This window comes from Conger conger, chromosome 7 (assembly GCF_963514075.1).
Source record: "Conger conger chromosome 7, fConCon1.1, whole genome shotgun sequence".
Taxonomy (NCBI): Eukaryota; Metazoa; Chordata; class Actinopteri; order Anguilliformes; family Congridae; genus Conger; species Conger conger.
The window spans coordinates 64127014-64139583 of NC_083766.1; the positions used below are offsets into that span (position 1 = coordinate 64127014).

General features: G+C 53.3%; 2 protein-coding genes across 4 annotated transcripts in view; both read right to left on the reverse strand.

Moving 5' to 3' along the window:
* The window catches only part of LOC133132326 (nucleophosmin-like), a 9282-nt gene extending 580 nt beyond the window's left edge, over positions 1–8702 (reverse strand). The window contains 11 exon segments of the mRNA XM_061247672.1: positions 33–107; positions 4608–4652; positions 4655–4738; positions 5473–5562; positions 5715–5787; positions 5866–5921; positions 6164–6267; positions 6698–6791; positions 6916–7035; positions 7309–7388; positions 8545–8702. Of these exon segments, the coding sequence (XP_061103656.1) occupies positions 33–107; positions 4608–4652; positions 4655–4738; positions 5473–5562; positions 5715–5787; positions 5866–5921; positions 6164–6267; positions 6698–6791; positions 6916–7035; positions 7309–7388; positions 8545–8593 (870 nt within the window). The 5' untranslated portion in view covers positions 8594–8702.
* Positions 8703–12121: 3419 nt separating this feature from the next.
* The window catches only part of LOC133132327 (Kv channel-interacting protein 1-like), a 31399-nt gene continuing 30950 nt past the window's right edge, over positions 12122–12570 (reverse strand). For all 3 annotated transcript variants that reach the window (XM_061247673.1, XM_061247674.1, XM_061247675.1), the window contains exon 8: positions 12122–12203. In XM_061247673.1, coding sequence (XP_061103657.1) covers positions 12156–12203 — 48 coding nt within the window. In that variant the 3' untranslated portion in view covers positions 12122–12155. The remainder of the gene's footprint in view (positions 12204–12570) is intronic.

The window sequence follows — 12570 nt, forward strand, 5'->3', positions numbered from 1 at the left end:
CTTCTGTCCGGAGGAAGGAGCCATTCCGTTACCTTGGTGTCCTTCACCTGGAAAGCGTTCTTTAGGTAATTCTCAAACTTCACCTGCAGCTTTGGGAGCATCACACCCTGCAGGGACAGACACAGCGTCACTCTCTCACTGGGGCGCTCTCTCTCTCTCTCTCTCTCTCTCTCTCTCTCACTGGGGCGCTCTCTCTCTCTCTCACTGGGGCGCTCTCTCACTGGGGCGCTCTCTCACTCTCACTGGGGCGCTCTCACTCTCTCACTGGGGCGCTCTCTCTCTCTCACTGGGGCGCTCTCTCTCTCTCACTGGGGCGCTCTCTCACTCTCTCACTGGGCGCTCTCTCACTGGGGCGCTCTCTCTCTCTCTCTCACTGGGGCGCTCTCTCACTCTCTCACTGGGGCACTCTCTCACTCTCTCACTGGGGCGCTCTCTCACTGGGGCGCTCTCTCACTGGGGCGCTCTCTCACTGGGGCGCTCTCACTCTCTCTCACTGGGGCGCTCTCTCTCTCTCTCACTGGGGCGCTCTCTCTCTCTCTCACTGGGGCGCTCTCTCTCTCTCTCACTGGGGCGCTCTCTCTCTCTCTCACTGGGGCGCTCTCTCTCTCTCTCACTGGGGCGCTCTCTCTCTCTCTCACTGGGGCGCTCTCTCTCTCACTGGGGCGCTCTCTCTCTCACTGGGGCGCTCTCTCTCTCACTGGGGCGCTCTCTCTCTCTCACTGGGGCGCTCTCTCTCTCTCTCACTGGGGCGCTCTCTCTCTCTCTCACTGGGGCGCTCTCTCTCTCTCTCACTGGGGCGCTCTCACTCTCTCTCTCACTGGGGCGCTCTCACTCTCTCTCTCTCACTGGGGCGCTCTCACTCTCTCTCACTGGGGCGCTCTCACTCTCTCTCACTGGGGCGCTCTCACTCTCTCTCACTGGGCGCTCTCACTCTCTCTCACTGGGGCGCTCTCACTCTCTCTCACTGGGGCGCTCTCTCACTCTCTCACTGGGGCGCTCTCTCTCTCACTGGGCGCTCACTCTCTCACTGGGGCGCTCTCTCTCTCTCTCACTGGGGCGCTCTCTCTCTCTCTCACTGGGGCGCTCTCTCTCTCTCTCACTGGGGCGCTCTCTCTCTCTCTCACTGGGGCGCTCTCTCTCTCTCTCACTGGGGCGCTCTCTCTCTCTCTCACTGGGGCGCTCTCACTCTCTCTCACTGGGGCGCTCTCACTCTCTCTCACTGGGGCGCTCTCACTCTCTCTCACTGGGGCGCTCTCTCACTCGGGCGCTCTCACTCTCTCACTGGGGCGCTCTCACTGGGGCGCTCTCTCTCTCTCACTGGGGCGCTCTCTCTCTCTCACTGGGGCGCTCTCACTCTCTCTCTCACTGGGGCGCTCTCTCTCTCACTGGGGCGCTCTCTCTCTCACTGGGGCGCTCTCTCTCTCTCTCTCTCACTGGGGCGCTCTCTCACTCTCACTGGGGCGCTCTCTCTCTCTCACTGGGGCGCTCTCTCACTCTCTCACTGGGCGCTCTCTCACTCTCTCTCACTGGGCGCTCTCACTCTCTCTCACTGGGGCGCTCTCACTCTCTCTCACTGGGGCGCTCTCACTCTCTCTCACTGGGCGCTCTCACTCTCTCTCACTGGGGCGCTCTCACTCTCTCACTGGGGCGCTCTCACTCTCTCTCACTGGGGCGCTCTCACTCTCTCTCACTGGGGCGCTCTCACTCTCTCTCACTGGGGCGCTCTCACTCTCTCACTGGGCGCTCTCACTCTCTCACTGGGGCGCTCTCACTCTCTCTCACTGGGGCGCTCTCACTCTCTCACTGGGGCGCTCTCTCTCTCTCTCACTGGGGCGCTCTCTCACTGGGGCGCTCTCTCACTGGGGCGCTCTCTCACTGGGCGCTCTCTCACTGGGGCGCTCTCTCACTGGGGCGCTCTCTCACTGGGGCGCTCTCTCACTCTCTCACTGGGGCGCTCTCACTCTCACTAGGCGCTCTCTCTCTCTCTCTCACTGGGGCGCTCTCTCACTCTCTCACTGGGGCGCTCTCTCACTCTCTCACTGGGGCGCTCTCTCACTCTCTCACTGGGGCGCTCTCTCACTCTCTCACTGGGGCGCTCTCTCACTCTCACTGGGGCGCTCTCACTCTCTCTCACTGGGGCGCTCTCACTCTCTCTCACTGGGGCGCTCTCACTCTCTCTCACTGGGCGCTCTCACTCTCTCTCACTGGGGCGCTCTCACTCTCTCTCACTGGGGCGCTCTCACTCTCTCACTGGGGCGCTCTCACTCTCTCACTGGGGCGCTCTCACTCTCTCACTGGGGCGCTCTCACTCTCTCACTGGGGCGCTCTCACTCTCTCACTGGGGCGCTCTCACTCTCTCACTGGGGCGCTCTCACTCTCTCTCACTGGGGCGCTCTCACTCTCTCTCACTGGGGCGCTCTCTCACTCTCACTGGGGCGCTCTCACTCTCTCACTGGGGCGCTCTCTCACTCTCACTGGGGCGCTCTCACTCTCTCACTGGGGCGCTCTCTCTCTCACTGGGGCGCTCTCTCTCTCTCACTGGGGCGCTCTCTCACTCTCTCACTGGGGCGCTCTCACTCTCTCACTGGGGCGCTCTCACTCTCTCACTGGGGCGCTCTCTCACTGGGGCGCTCTCTCACTGGGCGCTCTCTCACTGGGGCGCTCTCTCTCTCTCTCACTGGGGCGCTCTCTCTCTCTCTCACTGGGGCGCTCTCTCACTCTCTCACTAGGGCGCTCTCACTCTCTCACTGGGGCGCTCTCTCTCACTGGGGCCATCTCTCTCACTGGGGCGCTCTCTCACTGGGGCGCTCTCTCACTGGGCGCTCTCTCACTGGGGCGCTCTCTCACTGGGGCGCTCTCTCACTGGGCGCTCTCTCACTGGGGCGCTCTCTCACTGGGGCGCTCTCTCTCACTGGGGCGCTCTCTCTCACTGGGGCGCTCTCTCACTCTCTCACTGGGGCCATCTCTCTCACTGGGGCGCTCTCTCACTGGGGCGCTCTCTCACTGGGGCGCTCTCTCACTGGGGCGCTCTCTCACTGGGGCGCTCTCACTCTCTCACTGGGGCGCTCTCACTCTCTCACTGGGGCGCTCTCTCTCACTCTCACTGGGCGCTCTCTCACTCTCTCACTGGGGCGCTCTCTCTCACTGGGGCGCTCTCACTCTCTCACTGGGGCGCTCTCACTCTCTCACTGGGGCGCTCTCTCTCACTGGGGCGCTCTCACTCTCACTGGGGCGCGCTCTCTCTCTCACTGGGGCGCGCTCTCTCTCTCTCACTGGGGCGCTCTCTCTCACTGGGGCGCTCTCTCTCTCTCACTGGGGCGCTCTCTCTCTCTCACTGGGGCGCTCTCTCTCTCTCACTGGGCGCTCTCTCTCTCTCACTGGGGCGCTCTCTCTCTCTCACTGGGGCGCTCTCTCACTCTCTCACTGGGGCGCTCTCTCACTCTCTCACTGGGGCGCTCTCTCACTCTCTCACTGGGGCGCTCTCTCACTCTCTCACTGGGCGCTCTCTCACTCTCTCACTGGGGCGCTCTCTCACTCTCTCACTGGGGCGCTCTCTCACTCTCTCACTGGGCGCTCTCTCACTCTCTCACTGGGGCGCTCTCTCACTCTCTCACTGGGGCGCTCTCTCACTCTCTCACTGGGGCGCTCTCTCACTCTCTCACTGGGGCGCTCTCTCACTCTCTCACTGGGGCGCTCTCTCACTCTCTCACTGGGGCGCTCTCTCACTCGGGCGCTCTCTCACTCTCTCACTGGGGCGCTCTCTCACTCTCTCACTGGGGCGCTCTCTCTCTCTCACTGGGGCGCTCTCTCTCTCTCACTGGGGCGCGCTCTCTCTCTCTCTCACTGGGGCGCGCTCTCTCTCTCTCTCTCACTGGGGCGCTCTCTCACTCTCTCACTGGGGCGCTCTCTCACTCTCTCACTGGGGCGCTCTCTCACTCTCTCACTGGGGCGCTCTCTCACTGGGGCGCTCTCTCACTGGGGCGCTCTCTCACTCTCTCACTGGGGCGCTCTCTCACTCTCACTGGGGCGCTCTCTCACTCTCTCACTGGGGCGCTCTCTCACTCTCTCACTGGGGCGCTCTCTCACTCTCTCACTGGGGCGCTCTCTCACTCTCTCACTGGGGCGCTCTCTCACTGGGGCGCTCTCTCTCTCTCTCACTGGGGCGCTCTCTCTCTCTCTCTCTCACTGGGGCGCGCTCTCTCTCTCTCTCACTGGGGCGCGCTCTCTCTCTCTCTCACTGGGGCGCGCTCTCTCTCTCTCTCACTGGGGCGCTCTCTCTCTCTCTCACTGGGGCGCTCTCTCTCTCTCTCTCACTGGGGCGCTCTCTCACTCTCTCACTGGGCGCTCTCACTCTCTCACTGGGGCGCTCTCTCACTCTCTCACTGGGGCGCTCTCTCACTCTCTCACTGGGGCGCTCTCTCTCTCACTCTCTCACTGGGGCGCTCTCTCACTGGGGCGCTCTCTCACTCTCTCACTGGGGCGCTCTCTCACTCTCTCACTGGGGCGCTCTCTCACTCTCTCACTGGGGCGCTCTCTCACTCTCTCACTGGGGCGCTCTCACTCTCACTGGGGCACTCTCTCACTCGGGCGCTCTCTCGCTCTCTCACCTTCTCAACATTGGCCATCATTTTGTTCTGGATCTCCTCCATGGTGGGGGGGTGCGGGGGGTCTGTGGTGTTTTCGGGCCCTTTCCTGCTTTGCCCTTGGCATCGGGGGTTTTGGCATCGGGGGTCTTCGCCTACAAATCCAGAAACGCACTAATACACACTATCCACATACACACACCACTGTATCACACTAATACACACTATCCACATACACACACCACTGTATCACACTAATACACACTATCCACACACACACACACACCACTATCACACTAATACACACTATCCACATACACACCACTGTATCACACTAATACACACTATCCACATACACACCACTGTATCACACTAATACACACTATCCACACACAAACCACTGTATCACACTAATACACACTATCCACATACACACCACTGTATCACACCAATACACACTATCCACACACACCACCGTATCACACTAATACACACTATCCACACACTACTGTATTGCTCTAATACACACTATTCACACACACCACCGTATCACACTAATACACACTATCCACACACCACCTGTATCACACTAATACACACTATCCACACAATACTGTATCACACTAATACACACTATCCACACACACACCACTGTATCACACTAATACACACACACACCACTGCATCACACCAATACACACTATTCACACACACCACCGTATCACACTAATACACACTATCCACACACACACCACTATCACACTAATACACACTATTCACACACACACCACTGTATCACACTAATACACACCACTAACCACACGCACTGAAACATTGCTCACTACACAGTGCGAGGGCAGAGCAGAGCATTGTGGGAGATTGAGCGCACCTTGGCGTTTTGTTTCACTGTGGGCGTGGCTGCTGCTGCATTGGGGGTTTTTCCGTTCTGGGCGGGGCTCTTGGGCTGAGCCTTCTTGGGCTGCAGCATGAGGCAGAGGCAGAGACAGTTACCCTGGTAACCCTGCTAACACCCGAAACACTGTTACCCAGGTAACCCCACTAACACCGTTACCCTGGTAACCCAGCTAATACCCGGAACACCGTTACCCTGGTGACTGGTCAGATTGCTACCTTCACTGGGGAGTCTTCTTCCTCCTCTTCCTCCTCCTCCTCCTCCTCCTCATCATCCTCATCATCATCATCACTGCAGAGGGAACACGCATTAGGACACCAGACAGGAGAACAGGAATCCCTCAATCCTCAAGAACAGACCCGCACTTACTCTTCATCATCATCATCCTCCTCCTCTTCCGCCTCTTCATCCATCTTCATCTTTTTCTGGGGGGGGGGGAAACGGGTCAGATACAACATCAGGTCATGACAATGTGTGTGTGTGTGTGTGTGTGTGTGTGTGTGTGTGTGAGAGAGAACAGTGTGTATGCATGCGCTTGTGTGTGTGTGAGCAGTGTGTATGCATGTGCGAGTGTATGCAAGTGTGAGCAGTGCGTATGCATGTGTGCGTGTGTAGGCATGTGTGCGTGTGTATGCATGTGTATGTGCGTGTGCATGTGTGTGCTCACCTGGGGTTTGAACACAGACAGTACAGCCGGCCTCTTAGTGGACATTTTGACCTCCTCATCATCCTCATCTTCATCTTCATCAAAGGACTGGTCAGCATCTGCCACTGAGAGAGGGGTGGGGTGAGCCCATTCCAGCTCTATGCAGAGCGGGTAAACCCCTCCATTCTGGCTCTATGCAGAGCATGTAAACCCCTCCATTCTGGATCTATGCAGAGCAGGTAAACCCCTCCATTCCAGCTCTATGCAGAGCGGGTAAACCCCTCCATTCTGGCTCTATGCAGAGCGGGTAAACCCCTCCATTCTGGCTCTATGCAGAGCGGGTAAACCCCTCCATTATGGCTCTATGCAGAGCGGGTAAACCCCTCCATTCTGGCTCTATGCAGAGCAGGTAAACCCCTCCATTCTGGCTCTATGCAGAGCGGGTAAACCCCTCCATTCTGGCTCTATGCAGAGCAGGTAAACCCCTCCATTCTGGCTCTATGCAGAGCAGGTAAACCCCTCCATTCTGGCTCTATGCAGAGCAGGTACACTTACTGATGAGATGCTGCCCGCTGATATGGACGGGGCCAGATCCGGACTTGAGTCTGAACACAGCCGGGGGAGAGATCTCAAACCCACCCAGACACACCTGCAACACACACACACATTATTTTCCAGGACATTTTACGTGACCTACAGAGAGAGGGAGAGAGAGTGTGTGAGACTGACGCAGGGTAGAGGACGGTGTGTGTGTGTGTGTGTGAGAGACTCACGCTGGGTAGAGAGGACGGTTTCAGCGTGGCCATGATGGCCTTCACCTCCTGACCCTCGGAGTCATGACCTTCGACCTCCACCACATGCAGCTCGTCCTTAGTGCTGGAGTCCACACACACCTGGGGAGAGAAGAGACACCTGAGACACACACACACACACCTGGGGAGAGAGGAGACACCTGAGACAGACACACACACACACACACACACACACACCTGGGGAGAGAAGAGACACCTGAGACACACACACACACACACACACACACACACACACACACCTGAGACACACACACACCTGGGGAGAGAGGAGACACCTGAGAGAGAGACACACACACACACACACACACACACGTCACTGCTGACATCACACAGAAGCTGAGGAGGCCCACTCACCATTCTCAGGGACAGCTGATGCTCAAACTCGTCATCCTCGGGGTTAAAGGTCACATCTTTACCAGCTTTCAGCTCACAGCCTGGGACAGGACCGGGACAGTAAGTATCAGTGAAAGGGGGGGATCAGTGCCGCAGTCCTAACAGTCTAACCGAGATGACGGTAATGCAACATGTATTGGGATATGGGCCGACCTTGATAAACCCAGTAGTGCCACGTGGTTATTTAGTCTGAGAAAAAAAACCCCGAGCCGCAACCACAACCACGTGCTTCCGTGACGGTGGCGGCACCCTCCTCCGACCAAATAAAACCCGATGTATTCACGTAAGTAGTCGACATAATCTAACCTCTTCGGCTGCCAGTCACACGTCGACTTTATAAATGGTTGCTGGTGGTTCGAGAAATGTTGAACCCGACCAGTAATGTGAGACACGCAACGCATTACAGCATATTCATACAAGCAGGGAGAAACTGGCAGAAAACTGTTGTGTTTGCAGATACACGCATTAAGTTAGACACAGAGCGTGTGAACTAAAAACTGCTTTTTAAGTGCGCAACCCTGCCGGCTAGCGTTACCACTCTTATTCTGTTAATAAACAAAATGTTGGATTACTTAACTCAAATTGAACTGGTAAAGAACGTCTAAAATTCCAGACCGAGTGGAGTGTGACCGACAGCCTGTTACCCCAGGTCCTGCATTTAGGCGAGGCCCGGGCCCGGCACGCGGCCTGCTACACACGTGTTCAGACACGGCCAACACAGCACGGACTCAGTACAGCATGCCGGCTACTTCGCACATTTCCAAATCCTGCAAACTCGCGCGGTGCGACTCTAATCATGCAAACGGAACGGACAGAAATAGCAGATTTATTAGAACACAGATAACTAGGGTGCAATTTTACACGAGGTGTTGTTTGGGCTATTCGCTAGCGCAATGGATATACCCTTTTACAAGCTTGCTTCTCCCCATCTTAGCCATTGGAAGCGAGTAAAGATTACCCACGATACTGCGTCGCTTCAGTAACGTTAGTCATCGATTGAACAAGAATATTGGCCATCTAGCTAGTGTGCTAACCACAATAAAAAAAATTGGCTAGAAAAGTTGCCTTTGTTAGCTAGCTAGTTACTGGAAGTGAGCAAGATACTAAGCGACGTACTGACTGCGTTTAGCTAGAAAGCAGACATTCCGCTAGCAGGACACAGTATTTAAGAAGAAAAGCTATACACGTGGCTCTCACCATAAAGGAAGTTCTGTGGTCCCATCTGCTCCATGTCCATTCCGTTCATACCTCGCTTTTCAGACCTTCTAGCCGGGACGCTGAACTGATATGATCTCTCCCACGCTCGGAGACACACTAACCCGTTTTCGGAGCAGACACGCCCCGGCCGAGATTGTGGGAGGGGCTTAAGTGCAGCGCACCAATGGTTGGAGCCGTTGGAGCAGCCTAAACTGGGGTCCAGTTACCATTGGCCGGGTTTCCGAGCGGAGGCAAGACCCCATCCGCTGGATGGGTGGAAACGTAGTTTTCGTTTATCGAGTCTGTAACGGTCCTGATGAAGCAAGATATTATGAGGAGAGCTGGTATTTATTATAGATGCTGTTTCGACGCTGGAACAACGGGGCGATGTTTCTATGGCTGTAGCGAGCCCGGTGAAGTGGAGCACAGTTCATGTGAGTATGAAGACCACGTCGGGTCTGAACCCGCCACATCGGGTCAAACCCTGACTGACTAAGATGCTCCCACATTTACATCCCATATTTAAACACTCTGTACTGTCCTGTGGTGTTGTGCCACATTGTGATGAAGGGAAACACAAATAAAACACAAAGAAAAAAATAAAACACAAATAAAACAAATAAAACATAAAACACATTTTATGAAACTGAGAAAGGTAGCACGGATGGTGCAGTGGGTAGCACTGCTGCCTCACAGCAAGGAGGTCCTGGGTTTTGAATCCCCGTCGGCTGGGGCCTCTCTGCGGAGTTTGCATGTTCTCCCCGTGTCTGCGTGGGTTTCCTCCCACAGTCCAAAGACATGCAGGTTAGGCTGATTGGAGAGTCTAAATTGCCCATAGGTATGAGTGTGTGAGTGAATGGTGTGTGTACCCTGCGATGGACTGGCGACCTGTCCAGGGTGTATTCCTGCCTTTCGCCCAATGTATGCTGGGATAGGCTCCAGCCCCCCTGCGACCCTGATCAGGATAAGTGGGTTAGGATAATGAATGAATGAATTAATTAATTAATGAAACTGAGAAGTATGCATTGCACTGCCTGTAGAGACAGAAAAAAGTTTATTGTTAAATATCCTTTATACAGCATTACAGCAGAAAATGATGCACAGTCCGCCTGTCTGTCTGTCTATCTGTCTGTTTATTTGCCTGTCTGTCTGCCTGCCTGTCTGTCTGTCTGTTTATCTGTCTGTCTGTCCGTCTGCCTGTCCGTCTGTCTGTCTATCTGTTTGTTTGTCAGTCAGTCAGTGACTCACTCAGTCAGTCAGTCAGTGAATCAGTCAGTATGCTCTGGGGCGGGGGAGGAACAGAACGCACAGTTTATCGTCATGAGCCAAGCTTGCACAGGAAACAGAATCTGGTTCAGTTTAAATGGTTTAAATCCAGATTTAAAACTTCACAACCTTTTGCTCAGCACTAACCCCCTAATTGTACACAGGTCAAAAAGTAGTTAGAAAGCTTTGAATGACAAGCAGTCATTTTTCTTGGAGCAATAAAAATAGACTGACTGACTGTCTGGGTGATTCACTGCCTGGCTCACTGACTGATTCACTGTCCGATTCACTGACTGATTCACAGACTGGCTCACTGACTGATTCACTGTCCGATTCACTGACTGATTCACAGACTGGCTGACTGACTGATTCACTGAATGGATGACTGACTGATTCACTGACTGGCTGACTGACTGACTGACTGATTCACTGACTGGCTGACTGACTGATTCACTGACTGGATGACTGACTGATTCACTGACTGGCTGACTGGCTGACTGACTAATTCATTGACTGGCTGACTGACTGATTCACTGACTGGCTGACTGACTGATTCACTGACTGGCTTACTGGCTGATTCACTGACTGGCTGACTGGCTGATTCACTGACTGGCTGACTGGCTGATTCACTGACTGGCTGACTGACTGATTCACTGACTGGCTGATTTAATAAGACAGAACACAGCAGCTCCTTGCCTCACTGCCCCCTCCTGCTGGGGGGAGGGGTGATGTGCAGGAGGCATGAAGCGTAACCATCAAACCTAACCCTGACCCCTGACCCTGACCCTGACCCCTAACCCTAAACCCAGGCCCAGTGCTGCTCTTCAGACCTCCCTGTAATAAGGACTGATCTACACCTGACGCTCCAGGGGAGTTAAACAGGCCATTCAGTGGCATGAATCAATTTATTAACTACCAGGTAGAAAGGAAACCCAGCAGCACCTCAACTACTGGCACAGAGGGTCAACTTTGAGTGCCAATCCCCTATGGCCTCGTCTCTCTCTCTGTCTGTCTCTATCTCTGTCTCTCTCTCTCTCTTTATCTCTCTGTCTCTCTATCTCTTCTCTCTCTCTATCTCCGTCTCTCTATTTATCTCTCGGTCTCTCTCTCTCTCTTTATCTCTCTCTATCTCTGTCTCTCTCTCTTTATCTCTCTGTCTCTCTCTCTATCTCCGTCTCTCTCTCTATTTATCTCTTGGTCTCTCTCTCCCTCTATATCTCTCTCTATCTGTCTCTCTGTCTCTCTCTCTCTTTATCTCTCTGTCTCTCTCTCTCCCTCTATATATCTGTCTCTCTCATTCTTTCTGTCTCTCTCTATATATATGTCTCTCATTCTCCATCTCTCTCTCTGCCTCTCCATCTGTCTCTCTCAATCTCTCTCTGTTTCTCTCATCTCTCTCTCTCCATCTTTCTCTCTCTCTCTTCATCTCTTGCAGGACACATTTTACCGACTGACAAAGATTACACTGCAACACAAATAGCTTTATAAAGCTGTGTGTGTGTGTGTGTGTGTGTGTATATGTGTGCGTGTGTGCGTGTGTGTGTGTGTGAGTGTGGTAGAGAATGTATGTGAAGAATTTTGTAAGGTGTAACAGATAGGGTATAAGAAGCTACAACACATAAACACTAAGAGACGAGGAAGTTGTGCTCCCTGCTTCCACAGAGGGCGACAGAGACACAGAAAAAATGCCTCAAGAACAATTACAAGATTATTACAACACAAACAACAATAATTGGACATTATAAAACCTGACAACATGTTTCCTTATATCAGTGGTCCACAAGGACAAACAAATAAATAAATATATAGATATTACTCTTGAAACATTTACTGTATTTTTTAAAAATCTCCCATGAGTTGAAAGGTCAGTCCCCTTAACGGAAGGTATCCTCCTCCTGCAGGTGAGACATGCGACTGATTGGCAATGAGATCAAACTCCAGTAGAGCGGAGAAATACTGCAAAAGCAGTTCCAGGTATTCACAGCTAGGGGGAGCCACAGAGACACAGTTCCAGGTATCCGCAGCTAGAGGGGAGTCTCTGTAGATGGGATTTTCCCTGTTGGGACTTTGTTGATTTTGAGTTCGACCAGCATCCACAAGAGGGCGCTCTCACTTATTACAACATCAGCAGAACAGAGAGAGAGGGATACAGACACGCACATGCACATTCACACTCAAACACACACACACACACACACACACACACACACACAGGGACATTTTTGAGTAAGAGGGAGGCAGACTATCCAGGATTCTGAATGCAAACCAAATACTCCCCCCCCCCTCTCTCTCTCTCTCTCCCTCTCCCTCCCTCTCTCCCTCCCTCCCTCCCTCCCTCCCTCTCTCTACATCACATTCTCAAAGAGCTGCAGTGATCTCATCATGGTGTCATCCTGCAGGAAAAGAGCACATGAATGAGACCACACGTCACATGTTTTTACCACAGTCACCACCAGAGGGCAATATTACAAAATAATCATTCAAAGCATGAAGTGAACATTCGCACAGAGTCATTTCTGCTGGGGCTAATATGCAGTAAATGCTATGAGGTATCATTTCCAGACTAACACAGTGAATCCAATGTTGGTTTCCTCCATATTTAATATTTAAAAGCTTAATAATGCTGAACCAACTTAAGTATTCATGCTATTCATTGACATATGAAGCTATTAAGTTCAATTAAGTTGAAGTTCAATATTTTTGTAAAAATGACAGTAAAAAATCTATCATTTAGATGATTTCCCTTACTTAATTGTTACT